Source organism: Vombatus ursinus, unplaced genomic scaffold (genome assembly GCF_900497805.2).
Source record: "Vombatus ursinus unplaced genomic scaffold, bare-nosed wombat genome assembly UNPS02014847.1, whole genome shotgun sequence".
Lineage (NCBI taxonomy): Eukaryota > Metazoa > Chordata > Mammalia > Diprotodontia > Vombatidae > Vombatus > Vombatus ursinus.
Genome location: NW_020954625.1, coordinates 3,948,250 through 3,967,074, shown reverse-complemented (window position 1 = coordinate 3,967,074; position 18,825 = coordinate 3,948,250). Strand labels below are relative to the sequence as shown.

General features: G+C 48.0%; 1 protein-coding gene across 1 annotated transcript; it reads right to left on the bottom strand.

Annotated features, from left to right (window-relative positions):
* Positions 1–1,495: 1,495 nt before the first annotated feature.
* On the bottom strand, positions 1,496–18,431 carry TBATA (thymus, brain and testes associated). Its single transcript, XM_027840603.1, has 9 exons — positions 18,424–18,431; positions 17,660–17,889; positions 14,686–14,850; positions 10,566–10,654; positions 8,793–8,951; positions 6,676–6,745; positions 5,426–5,591; positions 3,311–3,363; positions 1,496–1,563 (listed from the first exon to the last, which is right to left on the bottom strand). Exons 1-9 carry the CDS (start codon positions 18,429–18,431, stop codon positions 1,496–1,498), a joined length of 1,008 nt encoding a protein of 335 aa, XP_027696404.1.
* Positions 18,432–18,825: the final 394 nt, after the last annotated feature.

Below are 18,825 nucleotides of genomic sequence, written 5' to 3'. Positions count from 1 at the left end.
TAGGCTAAGTCTGGTTTAGGTCAGGCGACAACTTCCTTTCCTTCTCCCCCCACCCCCAATCTATGATTAGGGAACAGTGGACACTCATTAGGTCATTGGAAGGAAAGGGGACTATTTAGCCTGGAAAAGAGAAGGCTGTGGGCAAGAGGCCGAAAGAGGGACTGGATTTGTTCTGCTTGGCACTAGATAGAGCAGGGGTCCTTAGCTTGGAGTCCATGGATCCCCCAGAGATGTCAGAGAGTCTGCAAACCTGGATGGGAAAAATACATCTTTATTTTCACTAATGTTTCCTTTATATTTTACTTAAACATGCTTCTGAGAAGGGGGCCACAGGCATGCCCAGACCTACTGGCTAAGGGGACCAAAGGAGGTTCAGACCCCGGTCCAGAGGGCAGAGCCAGGGCCGGTGCGGGGGTGGGGCAGGGGAGCACCGTGGGTCTCAGTAAAGGAGCTTTCCAACAATCAGAGTCGTCTAACAAGGGGATTGGGGCCTAATAACAGTAGTGAGATCATCAGGAGAGACATCCAAATGGTTTGTCTAGCTGTGTCCTTGGCCCCCACTCCACTCAGCCTTGTGTTGCGTTATTTGGCCCCAAGTCTCTTCTCCATCAGAGGGCAGGGCTGTGTCAGATCCATCTTTGCATCTCCAGAGTCTGTCTCAGGGTCTTCCTGCAGATGAGGCAGCTCAGGAGGCAATGGATAGAGTGCTGGGCTTGGACTAGGAAAGACCTGAGTCCACATTCTGCCTCAGACACCTGTCTTGCTCTCTCTGGGCCTCAGTTTCCTCATCTGTAAAATGAGGTGCTTTGGGCTTGGTAACCTCTAAGGTCCCTCCCCTGGAGAACGAAATGGCAAACCACTCCAGGATCTTTGACAAGAAAGCCCCAAATGGGATCACCAAGAGTCAGACACCCTGAAAACAACTCAACAACAATAATAAAATTGTCTCTCCCAGTTCTAAATTTACGATCCTAGGAAAAGTCAGAGAAATCTTTGTTTAAGATGAAGCAGGCGATAGGGACAGCTGGGGATGAGTGGGAGGCCGGGCCAGACAAAGTCATCCTCATTCACCCGGAGCTGACTACCTGCCCAGAAGTCTCAGTGGCCCAGGTGTCCAAGACAGGGAGAACCCTGTTCTAGGCTGTGCCAGGGGAAAATTGCCTCCAAGCCTTTGGCCTCCTTGGGACCTATGGGTATACGGGAGGACTAGCTGTAGGCAGGGTGGACCCTGTGTGGGCTTACTAGGGTGGGAGTGAGGATGCTTCAGTGGAGATCATCCCCTCTCCTGGAATAACCACTCAGAGCGCATGGCCTACGGATTGTGGGTCAGCAGTGTTATCTTCGTAAACCAAAGACAACGTATTTTATTTTACAGAGATTGCACCAGGCAGTCACCCGGATGAAGGCCGTCCCTCAGGAGAACCCCCAGCATCAAGTAGGAAGTGCCCTTGCATAGGACGTCCGTGTAGATGGGTGGAAACCTTCAGGGGCTCAGTTACATTTTCTTCCTTCTGTCTTCTGGATTTTCGCGTAACTGTAGAACCTCAGCATTGCCGATGCATTCTGGGGAAAGAAAATGATGCTATGAAGGGAAGGGAAAGGAAGGGAGGGGAAGAAGGGGAAGGAGGAGGCTGCTCGGCATCTCCAACCTAAATGCTGCCCTGGAGTTTGAGACCAAGTTGTGGGTGTGAGGGAGGCAGGAGTGCCCAGCTCAGAGTCAGAAGTTCTAATCTTGGCGTGGCGGCTTACTTCCTATGTGACCACGACCAAGTAATTTCCCTTCTCCAGACTCTGGTTAAATAAATAAATAAAATAAAAGGATTGGACTAGGTCCCTTCTAGACCCACATCCTAGGATGGGATTGTGTGACTCTGGACCAGTCGCTCTCCCGAGCTGGGCCCGGACCTGCTTGAGTAAGCCCTCTTTCCCATGATGCCTTGGCACACTTACCACGTGGCTGCCCTGACGGTCTGTTTACCTGTGACAGATTCAGCTATAAAGGAAAGCCTGTCCCGGCAGACATGGTCAAGGAGTTTGGGCTGATTGATCAAGCCTCACAGAGGACCTCAAGCTAGATGGAGACCCCTTCTTGTCCAGGCATCAATCCTTCCCTTTATTAATCCACCAACATTTCTTAACTGCCTACTATATGCTAGGCACTGCACTATGCCTTTGAGCTGATTCATTTATCTTTTTGGGGGCAGGGCAAGGGGCCCTGGCCAGCTGACCTCCGGAGTCTTAAGTCCAGTTCTTGGTGCCACATTTTAGAATGGACATTGACAAGCCTCATTTGGGTAATCAAGCTTTGGTGGGGAGGGGGTTGTAGGAGGTAGTTCAAAGCATTTATCAAGCACTTACTATATGCCAAAAATTGTTTATTCTAGTTCATTCCTAGAAAACATGCTATATAAGGATTAAGTGAGAGAACCTGGGAGAGTTAGCGAAGTATTAAAGGGCCATCCTGTGACTGAGGGCCAAGGTTTGTTCTGCCTTGCCCAAGAGGGCAGTATTGGGGGCAATGGAGTGATTGGATGGGGTGGGTCGCTGCGGAGAAGCAGATTTAGTCCCGTTGTCTGAGGCAGAATTAATCCTGGTTCCAACTCTGGCGCTGTGATCTATCTATCAGCTGCCTTGGACATTATGCAACCCTGTACAAATCCCTTTCCCTTCCTGCACCTCGGTTTCCTTGTCTGTAAAAAAAAAAAATCACATCATCTTCAGTACCTACACCTCATAGGGTTATTGTGGAGTTGAAGGAAATTAATGTAAATAGAGCACTTTGAGAAATTTAAAGTGATGAGTAATTATCATCTGCTGCCCCAATGAGGCCTGGTCACATAGGAGGGCTCAAGCTAATATAACAGGATTTGGAGCCCAAGGGCACATATGGGAGTGAGGCCAGCCCTATCCTTTTCAGTAGGAACCCAAAGTCCCACAGGGAATAAGCTAGTCTTTGATTTTGGCACTATTCCGTCCATTCACTATTTTGTAACTCCTGGGGGAGGAAGGGGGAGGGCACCGAAGCTGGGGGCAGCTCTGATTTGGGGTCAAACTGACTTCATTTTGCAGATACCAGCCCCTCTAGACAGGGTGGATGAACAGTCTGAGTTTTGGGTTGGGAATGAAAAACAGAGGAGGGAGGGGGTCCCTGACTTGGCCAACCCCTTCAGTGATCAGGGTGGAGGCAGGGATGGCCACTGCCAGGTGACTTACTACGGTCACACTATTCTCCTGGCACCCCTATTTCCATAACCATGGACACAACTTGAGAAACTTGAGTCTTTACAATTTTGAGTGGAATGGATTTTACCTGGTTTTTCACGTGATGACAGAGATTCTGCCTTTTCTTTTGGTCCATCTTGACTATGACCAAACATAGAGAAGTTTGTTATTGACATTCAATCAGTTAGATGTGGCAAAGGAGTGTGTGTGTGTATTGGAGAAGGTGTGTGTGTGTGTGTGTGTGTTTGTGTGCTTCTAGGCTGGGTCATGGATTCTCCCATTCCTAGTATTTTGGTGGCCAATGGGTTACCCCCTTCAGTAGAAGCTGCCAGGAGGAGCCAAAAGCTAGTCTGGTCACTGTGGATTATCTTTAGAACTGCCTAGATTTGCTATTGTTATTATTATTATTAGTAATCATCATCATTTGGCAAGATTTGATTCCAAGAAATTTGGAGGTTGATGGTAAAGAATCCTTGGATCAGAGATGCAGACAACTCTAGACTTCCTAGCCCCCATTTTCCCAGTGATTTAGAGGAGAGCTGGGTGGCTGGCTAGTTTCCTGTATACCTTAAACAAGAGTCCCCTCTGACCTTCCTGACAAGTGGTCATCCAGCCTTTGTCTGAAGACCTTCCCCAAGAGGGGCACATTCACTTCTTCCTGTGGCAGCCTATTTTACTTTTGGGTAGATCTCATCATTCGACAATTTTTCCTTACATTAAAATGAAATCTGCTACTTTTAAAACTTTGCCCCTCTACCCAGAAGCCTGCAGGAATTCCAAGAGTTGGGCAGGGATAGGACCTTCACGATGTTATGTCAATGATATTATGGTAAAAGTCAGCACCGATAAGGGCGGAATCCTCTGTGACCTCCATGTGAATGACATCTGCCTCTGAAAGTTATAGGGATAGGTCAGAGCCATAACTGTAGAGGGAAGCCAGGGCTCTGCCCCAGGTTGCCAATCTTCCAGGAGGAGCCTAAGTCCTCTTTTCTTTTCCTATTGTATCACTTCATGGTTTGTGTGTGTGTGTGTGTGTGTGTGTGTGTGTGTGTGTGTAGGCAATACCTTAAGGTACAATAAGGATCCCACCCTACCCTACCTGCATGACCACAACTTCTGTTCCATTGAGGGTCTGTTGGACCAGGGGTATTGGCTGTAGGGGTGGGAAGGAGACTTTCTTCTGTGCCTTCCCTTCCAGGAGTTGGCTGTCACAACTGCCCTGTACCCAACCAGGGAAGATCACTCTCTGAGTGTTAAATCTCCCTCCCCCCATCTCTGCTATAGACACTAGAATTCCTAGTTATGGCTCTGGGATGGAAGATGTTAAAAATATGACTCAGTGCAGATGAAATCCTGTATTTCTTGGAGGATGGGGGAATGTTAACTTGTTCCCAAAAATAACAAATGTAACTGAAATTTATATAGTGCTTGTAGGTTTGCGAAGGGCTTTATATACATTGTCTCATTTGAGCCTGACAACAACCTGCTGAGGTGGGCACTATTATTAAGCCTGTTTTATAGAGGGGGAAATTGAGGCTCAGAGATGTTCAGTGAGTTGGGCATAAACACAGAGCTAGTGAATATTAGAGGCGAAATTTGAACTCAGGTCTGCTTTAGCAACTAGTTATAATTATGTGGTCAGGTGAAACATTTAGAATTCTGCTTAGTTCAGGCACCCTGCTCTGTCTGAAGACCTCCAGGTGTTCCCCAAAAGGGATTCCTGCTGAGGAATCAGGGGTTTGGCCAGACAGACTTTGAGGTCCCTTTCAACTGTGCCAACTTGGAACCCCAGCACTTGCTTTAGGATTCTGACTCTTCCCTTTACTCCTGTTGACCTTGGACAAATCATGTAACCCCTCTGGGCCTCAGTTTCCTTCTGTGTAGAAGGAGGGTTTGGACCCTGATTCTCTAAGCATCTGCCTTACCCACTTTACAAGGTTGAGGGGAGGTTAAATATATTGGCCCTCCAGGAGGGCAAGAGGGTAAAGGAGGCCTGGGCTAATGTAGCGTCAGACGAGAGGTCTACCACTGATAAGCTGTGGTACCTTGGGAGGCTCTCTTCCCATCTCTGGGGCTCAGTTTCTTTCTCCAGTAAATGAAAGTCATTGGACTGGATGATTTCTAAGGTCTCACCGATTGGGACTTGTAATGATTTGATTACGTGCTGGCACCTCTATCCAGCTAGACCCTAGGTTTGGCCCACCTTTGTTTCAGACTCCTCTGTGACATCAGACTTTGGCTGAGGAAGGCTGGGCTGTTGGGGTTGATGGACAGAGTTGTCATGATCCTCTCCTCTGGCAAGCATATCAGGGGCTCAGGTATCAGCCCGGCCACAGCCGTCTGGAGGAGACCCAGGACTAGGTCCTTTTCTGCAATGAGGGTGCATAAGGGTGAGTGAGGGCAGTGGGAAAGGGAGGGGTGTATGTGTGTGTATGGGGGGGGTCATCAGACCCACCTCATCCTGCTTCCCCAGTCCTCCGGACCCAGGACAGGTACTCAGGATCTAGGAGGTGAGTTTGCCTTTTTGGCAGCCCCATCTCTGGCATGGAATTCAGGGCTGGCCTGAGAGAGAGAGAAGTCTCTTTCCTTTCTTCCTCATGTTGGCTTTGTAGCAGCCCCCCTCCTCCCCACCCTTCTCTCTCCTCTCCCTCTACCCCTAAAGGACTGCCCACTCTCTGTCAAGGGTTCACCTTTAGGAATCCCACCTGCCATGGACCCTCCACCTCCATAGCTGATATGACACCTTTGACGCCTCCATTCCTCAGCATCTCCATGTAGATGAGCCTTCAAGGCTCACATTAAATGCTGCCTCATACATTTTTGTCTTTATGTCTCCAATGCCTCGAGCATTACCAGATTTTTCTTTTTCGCCTTGTATCTGTGATTTTTTTTTGGATACTGGACCTATGATTCAGTGTACGAAACTCCCTACCAATGCAGACCCAACACCTGCTGTATCTCAGAGTTCCCTGGGGGGCTCTGAGAAGCTGAAGAAGGCTTGCCAGGGCTTCACAGCCAGTATCAGTCAGAAGTAGAATTTGAACCTAGGTCTTCCTGACTCCAAGGAAGGTTTCCTATCTACCACATTACAATGCATATAGCAGGTATTTAATAAATGCTTGTCTAGTGAAATTGAATCAAACTAATAAGTGTGTGTGAGACCTGGAATGTGTCTTGAATGTCTTTCAGGAGTGAATGTTCTGTATTTCCCAGGGCACTTTGAGTTCTGCATCTAGTGGCCCCTTGCTCTGTGAGGGTTTCATGGGAGGACCATGAGGAAAGGAGAAGGGCCCATGCTTGGCAAAATGCCCAAGGGCTTCACATAGTTATAGAACCTCAGGGTTTCAGCCCCATAGAATGAAGGACTCTAGGAATCCTAGAACCTTAAGAGTTGGAAGGGACCTCAGAGACCAGTTGACCCAATGTGACCCCCCTCACCCTGTAGGACCTTACCTCTGGGGCTAGCTGAGGGGATGGCAGTCAGAGAGTCTGTCTGTAGGATTTGACACAGCAGTTCCAGGATCTGTTGGCAGAAAAGTCTGGTAGGCAGGTCAGTATGACTGAACTCGTGAGCTCACTTGATCATGGGGATGAGAGCTCATAGCTACAGTTGGACATTTTCCATGCCCTCTTCCCATCCCCACCTGCCATCTCATCTCCAGGAATACTTGGGTGTGTGATTATTCTGAGTACTAGAGATGTCCATGCCCTTTCTGTTCTCCTCTAAGGGGGTAGCCCTGACTGTAACATTAGGTTCAGAACTGCACAATCAAACCTGAATATAGTCAGCTGGTGCCAAGTGAGTGAGCAAGGAGAGCTCTTGTTCATCCTCATCCCCAAGGATTAAGGAGAACTGCATGGGACTGACATGCTAAAGTCACTGTTTTAGCTCCCTACATTCTTAGGTTGACTCCATTTCTTTCACCTTTCTTGGCACTAGCTAGAAATGGGCTTGCCCCACTAGGATGAGCTCCAGGGGCTACACCTCTACTCCTAGGGCTCAGGTCTCACCTTCATTTCAAGGTGGGGAGGGAGGTTCAGACTCCTCCTAGGTCCATCATATGATAGCCCCAGACTCAGGCCCCCAGGTAGAACCAATCTCCAATTTCAGAATCCTTGATATAAGGTGGTTCATTGGAGGGGGCAAGTTCAGAAGTCCATGTCCCAGAGTCAAGCTCTGTTCAGACATAGCAATGGATCTATCTTTCTCGGTAAAATCATGAAATGGAACAAAGGTAATTTTTAGATCTCTGCCCATTATGGGAACCCACCCCCTCTCCAGCTCAGAACCTCTCCCCATTAAAACCTACTCATTCTATTTCCCTTTCTCCTTAGGGCCCTGCTCCCCCCCCTTCTGTGTGTGTGTGCATGTGTGTGTGTGTGTGTGTGTGTGTGTGGGTGTGTGTGTGAGAGAGAGAGAGGGACAGAGACAGAAACAGAGAGACAGAGAGACAGAGACACACACAGACGGAGACAGAGAGCTAAGAGACTAGTTTGTGTTAAGGTATAAATGTCTGATGCCTTCCTAGATAAATATTCATATTCAGCCGAGGGCCTTTCATGCTTCATCCACTCAAGTGAGGAGTTTCCAGGGAACTCTAGGGACCAGTGCGTTCTGGGTGATTTGTAGCCTGATTTGATAATGACCAGGACCTGTCCTGCTTGGGAATTCAGGGGATTAGGAACATGGCTAACCATGATATCCCTAGAATGAAGATGACAGGAATAATAATAATAGTGAATATTTATATAGCATCTTAATGTTTGCAAAGTACTTCAAAATATTATCTCATTCGATCCTTGTTACAACTTTGGGAGAGGTAGGGGCTATTATCATCCCCATTTCATAGATGAGAAAACAGGCTGAGAGAGATGATTAAGTGACTTGCTCAAGGCCACACAGCTAGTAAATGTCCAAGGAAGAACCTGAACTTGGGGCTTTCCTTACTCTAAGTCCAACATTATTTATTATGCTATCAAACTGTCAGTATATGTGATTGTGGCACCAGCAAGAGACCCTATTCAACAAATGTAACTCGCTATCCTCCATTAGCGCTTCGTTCCTTTGGCTTCAAGAGTCCATTTCTTCCCCTTCCCCCCTTTAAAAAGTGCCTTCTAGGGGCAGCTAGATGGTGCAGTGGATAGAGCACTGGCCCTGGATTCAGGAGGACCTGAGTTCAAATCCGGCCTCAGGCACATAACACTTACTAGTCGTGTGACCCTGGGCAAGTCACTTAACCCCATTGCCTAGCCAAAAAAAACAAAAAACAAAACAAAACAAAATAAAATAAAATAAAAAATAAAAAGTGCCTTCTAGAAGGGTCCTGGGGAAGCTGTTACTGCACAGGCCTTCATCAGAGATGAGTTAATGCATAGCTGAGAACAAGGATAAGACACAGGATTGGGAGGATCCATTTTAATGAACGCTAGCCCCATTTGGGACAAATGCACAGCTCTGGTTAACAGCCGTCTAGCAGATAAGGAATGGGCTTGTTGGGAGACTCAGGGCCTCATTGTGAAGCTCGGGAGCTGGCCTCCCTGGGCTTCTCCTCTCCACCCCTCACACTCACCAGTAGTTCTTGGTCCTGGACAACAGGCATGACATCTTTGCTCTGAAGGTCGCCTCTATGGGAGGTTCGGGGGGCTCTGCTCGTCATGGACTGTATGTAGCCTGGGATGAGCCTCCCCGTTATTGGGGAGTACTGGGCCAACCTCTCTGTCTCTTCCTTCTGACAGAATTACAGATGGTCAATCCTGGAAGGGACCTCAGCTCCCATCCAGGCCAACCCGTCCTATCAGAGAGGAGAATATCGAGGGCCAGAGAAGGGAAAGGACTTGGCCAAAGTCACCCAGCTGGTGGCAAGGCTGGGACTCTTCTGAAAGAGACTCAGGACAGAGAAGCAAGAGATAGAACCCAGAAGAAACAGCTAGGATGGTCTCAGCCTCATCTTTCTTTACTCAATCAACAAGAATTTATTAAGCACTTACTAGGTGTCAAGCATGGCACTTCTCCAGCCTGAAGTCTTTTCTCTGTCTCTTCTCTAGCCTAATTCTACCCACCTCTTCAGGGCCCAGCTGAAGTCCCTCCTCCTCCAGGAAGGTCACCATGACCTCCCCCTCCTCTGAGCACCTGCTTCCTTTAGAGTCTCAGCAAGACAACTTCAAACAGTTATTTATGAAGGGCCTACCGTGTGCAACACTTGACAGTGTTATCTCTCCAACGTGAAATTCTAAATTTCCTGAGAATGGAGACTTATGGGGTTCTAATGGAAAGAGTGGGGGATTTGGAGTTGGAAGACCAGAGTTTGGGTCCCAATTTTAAATACCCATGTGACCTTGAACAAGCGACTTAATCTCTGATGATGTCAAATGAGAGGCCAGGGTGAGCTCATGGCTCCTAGGAAGACTCGTATTGTCAGAGGAGAGAGAGGGGGGCCTGCATCTTGTGTGACCTAGAGAACCCTACTTCCATGCTCTACCCTGGGCCAGCAGCTCTGGCCATCTCAGGGAATGGGAGAAATAAGACAGCGATGGTCTCCTCTCAACAGAGGTCAGTGAGATCATGCTTACTTAAAGGGGAAGGAAGTGGTCTTAGGGCTTCAGAGATCTCAATTCAAGGCCTATTTCTCATACTAGCTAGACTCCTGACCCCAGACAAGTGCCTTCTCCTCTCTGGGAGTCTCTTCTGTAGAATTAGGGAATTGGATAATCCCTAAGGTACCTGTTATTTTATAATTATATCCCCTCATACAGAGGCTCATAAAGGTGAGGTGATTTTCCCTGGGGGATTGAAAAGCTAATTAATAGAGGAGCTAGGACCTGAATTCACAACTTTTGATGCCTAGTTGAGGTCAGCTAAGAGGAGGCCAATTCCAAAATCACTCTGCTGATGGTCTTTATTATATGGTGCCACCCCAGGGAGGGTATGATAACAACGGCCCAATGCCCTCTTTTTCTTCGGCCCTAAAGTGCTTCCTCCAAATCCTCTCCCCAGCTCTGTCTTTACATATCTCTCTTCCCCTCTCCATAGCTATGTCTTCACCTACTCCCCTCTCCCCAGCTCTGGTCTCCCTGCCCTCCTTTTCCCCAACTCTTTCTCACCTCCCCCACTTTCCCTTTTCCCCTCCTCCCTCCCCTTCCCAGCTGTGCTTTCCTCCCCCTCCCCCAGTTCAGTTCTCCCTTCCCCTCTCCAAACTCTGTTTTCCCTCCCTCCCTTTTCCTCAACTCTTTTCTCCCCTTCTTCCCCTTCCTTTCCCCCATCCTTCCCCTTCCCAGGTCAGTTCTCTCTCCCCTCTCCCTAGCTCAATCCTCACCTCCTTTGCCCCAGCTGAGTTCTCACCCACCTTTTTCTTCATCTCTGCTTCCTTGGAGAAGGCAGCCACCTTGGAGGCCAGTTCCTTTAGCTCCTCTCTCCAAATACTTGACAATGAACCTAAGAGAAGAGGCCAGGGTGGGAGACAGGGAGTGAGAGTGCTAGGAGAAGGATTTCATAACTTAGGACCTGTCACGATCTCTGGTCTCTGGTCTCTGGTCTAGTGGAAGAAGCCTCCATTTCCTTCATCCTCAGGCTTCTCACACAAGGAAATAGAACTCCAACCAAGGTGGAGCAGCTGAGGGTTTGGACCAAAGCATCAACATCCAGGGGATATTGCTTCTTCCCTGGAGTGGGGAAGGGGATGGGGAAACATTGCTTCCTCTTGAAGCAAACCAGAGCCACTGTCCCTATGCTTCTATTGACCTGTGACACGTTGGGGAATGGGGAGACTAAGGCGGCTCCAGGAAAAGGCAGGGGGATCAGGTTGACAGGGCAGAAATCCAGGGAGAAGGGGGAGAGGGAGGGAAAGGACAACTCTGTTCTTCCCTCCCCTCCAACCCCCCATGAATAGAACCATGTTTAGGCTATTTCTTTCAGGACATACCTTCTCCTGGCCTTTGAAACTCTTTCTGCAATTTCACTGCCTCTGCCCACATTCTCAGTGCTCTTCAACTTAGCCTTAGCTTTGCCCAGCCCCCATCCTCCTCTGCCTTCCCTTCCCACTGTGCCCTTCTCTGCGGTGAACCAACTTTTCTGCATCCTAGATCTCCTCCTTCACTGAGTCCTGGCTTTCTTTTAGACACCACACTTGCTGGCCTCCTCTCCAGTGCTGGGCTGTTGGGCTGTTCCTTTTCTCACACTCCCTAATATCCAGACCCAGGAAGAGGAGTGGGCATACCTCCTTGGTCACTACTTCCACTTTTAGATCCTCTCTCTCCCACCTTCTCTCAGCAGCCACCTTCTCTTCCTTTAAAGTTCCTGTAAGTCAGTCAGTAAGCATTTATTAAGCCCACCATGTGCCAGGCAGCAGGCACTGTGCTAAGAACTGGGGATACAAAAAGAAGAAAAAAACAGTCCCCATCCTCCAGGTGCTTACAGTCTAATGGAGGAGTTGACAACAAGCAAGTAAGTACGAACTAACGTACAGAATAAATTGGAAATAAACAACAGAGAGAAGGCATTAGAATTAGAAGGGTTTGGGGAAGGCTTCCTGTAGAGTCTGAGTTTTTAGTTGGAACTTAAAGGAAGCCAGGGAAACCAGCTTGGGAGACAGCCAGAGAAAATGCCCAGAGCCAAGAGATGGAGTGTCTTGCTTGTGAAACAGCAAAGAGACCAGCGTCACCGGATCAAAGAGTGCACATTGGAGAATAAGATATGGGAAGACTGGAAAGGTAAGGGAGGAGCTAGGTTATGAAGGACTTTGAATGCAAAAGAGAATTTTGTATTTGTTGCTGGAGGTAAGAGGGAACCACTGAAATTTCTCGAGTCGGAGGGTGACATAGTTGGATCTGTGACTTAGGCTGGTTGAATGGAAGATGTTTTGGAGTAGGAAGAGACTTGTGTCAGGTAGATGTGCCAGCAGGCTATTTCAATATTCCAAGAGCGAGGTGATGAGTGTCTGCACCCAAGGTGGTGGTAGTATCAGAGGAAAGAGAGGGGAAATATTCAAGAGACTTTGCAAAGGTAAAATTGACAAAAGATTGGTTATGGGGGGTGGGCATGAGAAAGAGGATGATACCTAGGTTGCGAGCCTGGGGGACTGGGAGGATGGTGGAAGATGGTGGAGGATGGTGCAGGATAGTGCTGCCCTCCATGGTAAGAGGGGAGGGTTTGTGGGAAAAGATCTTGAGTTCTGTTTTGAATGTGGTGTTTCCTCTGAACAAAATGTCTACAGGACATCCAGTTTGAGAAGTCTAAAGGGCATTTAGAGATGCGAGATTGGAGGTCAGCAGAGAGGTTTGGGCAGGATGGTTTGATCTGAGAATCATCAGCATAGAGATAGTCATTAAATCCACAGGAGCTGAGGAGATCACCAAGTGAAGTAACATAGAGGGAGAAGAGAAGAGGACCCAGGACAGAGCCTTGGGGGCCATCTACTGTTAGAAGGCATGATCTGAAAGAGGATTTAGCAAAGGAGACTGGGAAGGAGTGGCCAGATAGGTAGGAGGAGATCCAAGAGAGAAGTGTCTTGAAAACCTTGAGAGAAGAGATTATCAAAGAGAAGAGAGTAATAAGAATGTCAAAGAAGAATGAGGATGGAGAAAAGGTCACAGGATTTGGAAATTAGATCATTGGTAACTTTGTAGAGAGCAGGTTTGGTGGACTGGTGAGGTTGAGAGCTGGATTATAAGGGGTTAAAAGAGAATGAGAGGAAAGAAAGTGGAGGCACCTATTGCTGATGGTTTACAAGGAGTTTAGTCATAGAGGCAAAAGAGATGTAGGATGATACAAGGGATGGAAGGATAAAGTGAGGGGTTTTGAGGATGAGGGAGACATGGGTCTGTCTGTAGGCATAGGAATGGCCTCTGAGAGACTGAGGATTGGAGATTGGAGGCTGTGGATAAAAAGCAGAGTTTGGTATAGGAAGGCAGGAGAAGAGGTGGAAAATCTTTAGATTGTGGTCAGATAAAGGGGTTTCAGAATTCTTGAACATGGAGGTGGTGCATTTGTATATGATGGCAAGATGGAGGGTATGACCATCTTTGTGTGTGGCTGAGATGGGAGGGAGGAATAGGTCATGGGAAGTGAATAAGTCAAGGAATTGAATGGCCAAGGTGTTTGAGGGAGAGTCAATATGCATGTTAAAGCCATTTTGTTTAAGGGCAGGAGTTGGAGGGGAGAGAAAAATTGTGAGATAGGTACTGAACTCATCGAGAAAGGAATGAGTGTATCCTGGAGATCTGCAGATAACAGCAACCAGGATTTTGATTAAGTGGAAGATGTAGATTGTATGGACCTCAAAGGAGTGTGATAGTGGTGGGGGAGATCCTGGAAGTGGCAGTGGGGACTAAGGGGTAGTCCAACTCCCCTGCCTCTGCCAGTGAGCAAAGGGGAATGTGTGAAAATGCAGCCAGCACTGGAAAGGATGGCCAGGGAGGCTGTCATCGGGGGCAGCCAGGTCTAGTGATTGCTAGAAGAGTGGGAGAGGAAAAGATTTAAGACAAAATTTATTGCCTATGCAACAGGCATTCCAGAGTGCACAGTGCAAGAGGTAGGTAGTGTTTGGTTGGATTTGGGGATGGGAGAGTTAAGGAGGATGGGAAAAAGAAATCAGGCAGTGGGGGATAGGGAATGAGGTTTGAACGATGACCTATAGGGGATCAGAATCACTGGGATGTTTATGTCTATGCTGTTGTCTCATCCCTCAGCCTCTCTAGGCCTCAGTATCCTTATCTCTCCAATAAAGGGGTTGGACTCCATGGCCCTAGGCCCTTCCTCGTTCTAGAGATATAAGCCCATGTTTCATGTACCTCTTGGTCACTCTTCCTCTCTTTCCCTCATGCCTCACAGTCTTTCCCATCCCAACCCCTTCCCTTTTGTGCCCCTGGATTCCTGGTTCTTCAAACTTCAGCTTTTTCTTTTGCCATACTGGGATTGTTTGTACCCCTCAGACTACATGCTGCCACCTGTCTGCATCCCCAACTTCAGTGAATTTTCCCCTGGGGTCAGAATATCCAGTTATGGCTCTGCTAGGAAAGACTTTTCACTGGAGGTCAAAACTTCTTTCTTTTCCTCCCACATTTTAAAAGTAAGAATAGGAGTCAGGAAACAGGTACATCCTACCTCTCTCTCCCTTCTGTCCCAACAGGCTTTCTCTCCTTTCCTTTTAAGGGGGGAAGGCAGAAAAAGACCAGATCTTTATGTCTTAAAGAGAGACTGGGAAGGAGGGATGAAGGGAGCAGTTCTGAGGATCTTAGGTTTGTAGACTCCTAGGCACAGGTTAATGGGGGGAGGGTGACATATGGGGGGGTGGGAGAGAAATCCTGGATGCAAACTACACAACTTCTCAGCTATCACCTTGTAATCTGATCTCCTCCTTTCCCTCCTGCATGAGATGACCCTTGGGGAAAAGGGAGGCCGCCACAAACCCCAGATCTGGGCACAAAGATATCCTTGGGATGTCTCTGAAGGGCTGCTGCTGTACCTACTCAAGGTTAAGTGGGGTTCCACGAGGGACTGTGGGTCTCCGATGGGCATCTGGACTTGGGGTGCTCCTAAAATGTTGATGGAGATATTGGAACTGGGTCCAGGTAGAGTCAGTGAGGGGTGAGTTATGTTGTCTCTTACAGTGCAAATGGGATTCCCAGAAAGATCTGCTGGGGAAAAGAGAGATGTTGGACTGGGAGGTGAGAAGTATTCATTCATTCATTCATTTATAGGGACAGAGACTGAACCTGTGATTTCATTGGTATAAAGAACACCTGGATAAGGAGTCCAACTTTACCAATACACGTTGGCACCTTCTCAGAAGCTTATAGGCAATTCCTAAAGCACTGAAAAATTAGGTGGCTTGCCCAGAATCACACGACCAGTCACGACCAGTCCATGTGGGAGACAGGACTTGAACAGACCTCTTCCTGGCTTCCAGGTCAGTTCTCCATGCAGTTACCTCTCATTCCCTCTTAGGCTTGGCAAATAAGGTTAGGGTTATTCATTCTCTTATTGAATGTCTATTCAATTCAACAAGATTTACTCTGTGCCAAGTACTATGCTAGACACTGGAGATACACAGACAAAAATGAAAATGTCATAGGTTGTCATAGGAGGAAAGTGTCATGGCTGCCAAGTGTCATAGCAACTAGTCCAGGCCCATCACTTTATGGAAGCCAAGAGGTTGGGGAGGTGGATCGCCTAAAGTTACATAGGCACTTGTAGTAAATGAATGAAAAATGCACTTATTAAGCACTAAGTGCAGAGCCGTAGGCTGAGCTCTGGGTATACAAATGGAAAAGCAAGGAAATCCTCCTCTAGGGATTCACATTCAAAAAGAAGGAAGTTAATAGGAGTAAGCATCTAAGGCTTGCCCTCATGAATCAATCCACAAGGGGGAGACCTGGGGCAGGGCAGATAGCACAGCTGTCTTCAAGTATTTGAAGGGCTGCCATTTTTAAAGTTAGACACGAGGGTATGAATCATCTCCTGTGGGAGGAGGGGAGAACAACCTGTGCACATCTAAGGGTGACCAAATACCTTGGCCTCAAATAGACCAATTCTGGGCTGGATCCTGGAAAAGATCAGTGCCTCTCTCTGGCTCATGGCCCAGCCCTGGGAAAAATCTCCTCTTGTGCTCATTTGACAGCTTGTGTTTCTAGGCTTTCCTTGAAAAGGGGGTCCCTGGCTCTCAAGGGCTAATGTGGGTCTTGGGCATGGGCAATGTTTCTTTTGCCCCACTGGAATGGGGACTGTGTCAATGACTCCCAGGAATCCATGAACAAGTTCAGAAATACAGAGGGCAGTCAAAGAAACAAGCCATCAGGGTTCCCCTCAGTCCTCCTCCTCCTCCCTGAACTGAACCTCAAGTTACTAGGGAGTTAGCCCCGACATTCCAAAGAAATGTCTTTCTCCCAGAGTCCTTTTTAATCCTCAGTGACAACCTAAGATTTAGAATTCTCTACTTAGATCAATGGATCTGAGTCTCTGCCTCCACCTGGTGGCAGCATATGCAAATGCCAAGGACAACCATTGAGGGGAGGGTGGGGAGAGGTCATGGGTTCAAAATCCTCTGCCAAACACTCTCCGTGGGGCTGTGGGAAAGTCATTTCCCCTCTCTGGGATTCTCATCAGTAAAATGAGAAGGACTTGGATTAGACGGCTTCTAAGGTCTTTTCCAGCTTTAATTATTCCATCACCTAATTATCTTTAAAAGGAGAGTGGATGTAAGACGGGGGTTCATGGGTCTAGATGACCTGTTAGGTCCCTTCTAGCTCTAAATTGGTGATCTCTAGGTACGAAGGAATGGAGATTTGGGGAGCTCCAATGCAGGGCGTTTCCTTCTCTTCCAATATCCCCTATGCTGATGAAATCCCATGTCCAATCTCTCTCTCTCTGTGTCCCTTAGAGTAAAGGCGTAAAATGAAATTTTTAAGGTACTTTCTGAAGATCATCTATTTTTACAATGCTGTTTGGATGCAAAAAGGTGGAGGAGCATCTGAGGTCTCTTATAGCCAGAGAAAAACCTCCTTGAATGTTATTCATAAATAAAAACTGGCATTTACATAGAGATTTAAGGTTTATCTAGTACTTGGAAGCCACTATCTCACGGGATCCTTGCAATTCTTAAATGGAGGCAGTAAACGTGTTTGCAGTTCCATTTTACAAGTGAGGAAACTGAGGCACAGAGAGCTTTTAAAAAAAAAAACAAACCTTATTCACATTCTGGTAGGATTGTAGGTCTAAGTCTCCTGGTTACCAGTTCAGGAGTCATTTCAGGAGTTCTCCAAAGCTGGTCCAGAGAACAGAATCCTGTCTGATCTAAGACTCACAATTTTTGTCTCCGATTCCTGGTTTCCCACCCCTTCTCTCAAATTCCACGCCTTAATTTCCCAATATTGTATTTTTAAAAATTGAGGTGAATCTAACGGATGGAGGATTATGCTGCTGAGGGCCTATTGGACTTTTGGAGTTCTCCTTCGATAGGGATTTTGGGAGTGGGGTGGGGGGAGGGGGCAGCCATGGCCTGAATCTGCTTGGTCACCTGAACTTCTGGGGCTCTCCTACTGGCTGTGGGGAGCTCTCTGAAAGGCAAGTAGGTGGTACAGTGGATAGAATGCTTGGACCTGAAGTCAGGAAGATCTGAGTTCAAATCCTGCCTCAGACACTGTGTAAAATCTAGTCAAGTCACTTGGTTTCTGCCTGTCTCAGTTTCTTCATCTGTCAAATGGGGATAAAAACGATATCTACTTCCCTGAGTTTTTGAGAGGATAACATATTTGTAAAGTACTTTGTAAACCTTAAAGAGCTACATAAATATTAACAGTTGTTATTTTTGTTATTATTATTAATATTTTTAGTATCACTTCCAGTTTGGGGAGAATCATGCTTCCTCTATGCCTCTGTCCCAGACACTGACATTTGTCCCTCCTTCCTGCTTCTCCCCCTCTCTGAACCTGCTTCCCCACTTACCTTGAATGTGAGCCACTCGATTGGGATGGGAATTGTGTCTGGAGAAGAAAGAGTTGTGGCTGAGCTGACCAAAGCGAGGGGTACTCTGGGACCGTGGCCGGTCGACCCTGGGCACTTCCTGGAGGCAGATCTCTGCCCTCCCGGGGGTCAGAGCGATTTCCTTCTGTCGGGCGGTGCTGCGGCTCCTAGACTTCCTCACTAAGTCCTTTCTCAACGTGCTGGTCTTGGCCCTGAGGCAGAAGGAGAGGCAGAAGGGGAAGGCGGTTCAGTAGCCCCCAACCCGGCACCCCCATGATGGGGAGTCAGGATCACGGGCTGTCAGTGCTGGGCGGGGCTTTCGAGAACATCTAGGCTGATCTTCCCATTTTACAGATGAGGACACTGAAGCCCAGGGAGGTAGGTGAAGAGCCTTGCCTAAGGTCAAACAGGTAACAAGCACCAGCAGTGCAATCTAAACCAAGGGCCTCTGACGCCAGAACCAGGCTTCCTCTGGCTCCATCATTCTGCCTCTCCCCCACACGATCATTCGGTAACAGAACTTTAGCTCTGGAGCAGACCCGAGAGCTCTTCTAGTCCCAACCCCATTATTCGGCACAGGAGGAAACTGAGGCACAGAGTGAGGAAGGGACTGGCCCGGAGTCACAGGGCTAGGATCAGAACCGGTCTCCCGCCTCCAAATCCCGTGCTATGGTGAGAGCGTTCCCATTTGACCAAACCCAGGGATCATCTCCAAATTCCAGAAAGTGAAGGTTGTTGGCACTTACCTGCTCATCTAAATGGCCGGGGATGGCGTGGTGGTCATTTAAAGGGGAGGTGGAAGGGGCTGGCGGTCTCAGGGATAGGAGGAGAGGGACTTCCCATGCGCTGGGACTGCGTCGAAGCCAAGCTGCTGCTACCCAAGCAAAGCCAGGGAGCGCGTGTAAGACCATCCCCCAAAGACAGAACTGGGCAGGGGCCCAGCATCCTCCCTCGGGCCAGCGAAGCCCTGCCGTTGTTTCTCTAGAGAAAGCCCATCTTTCCACATCCCCTTAAGCCTTGTAAAGCGTTTTCCTTGCAGTAACCCAGTAGACTGGGTGGGGGGCGGGGCACAATAATTACTATGCCCATTTCACTGATGAGGAAACTGAGCTCAGAGGGGCAAAGTAACTTAGGAGCAAAACTCTAAG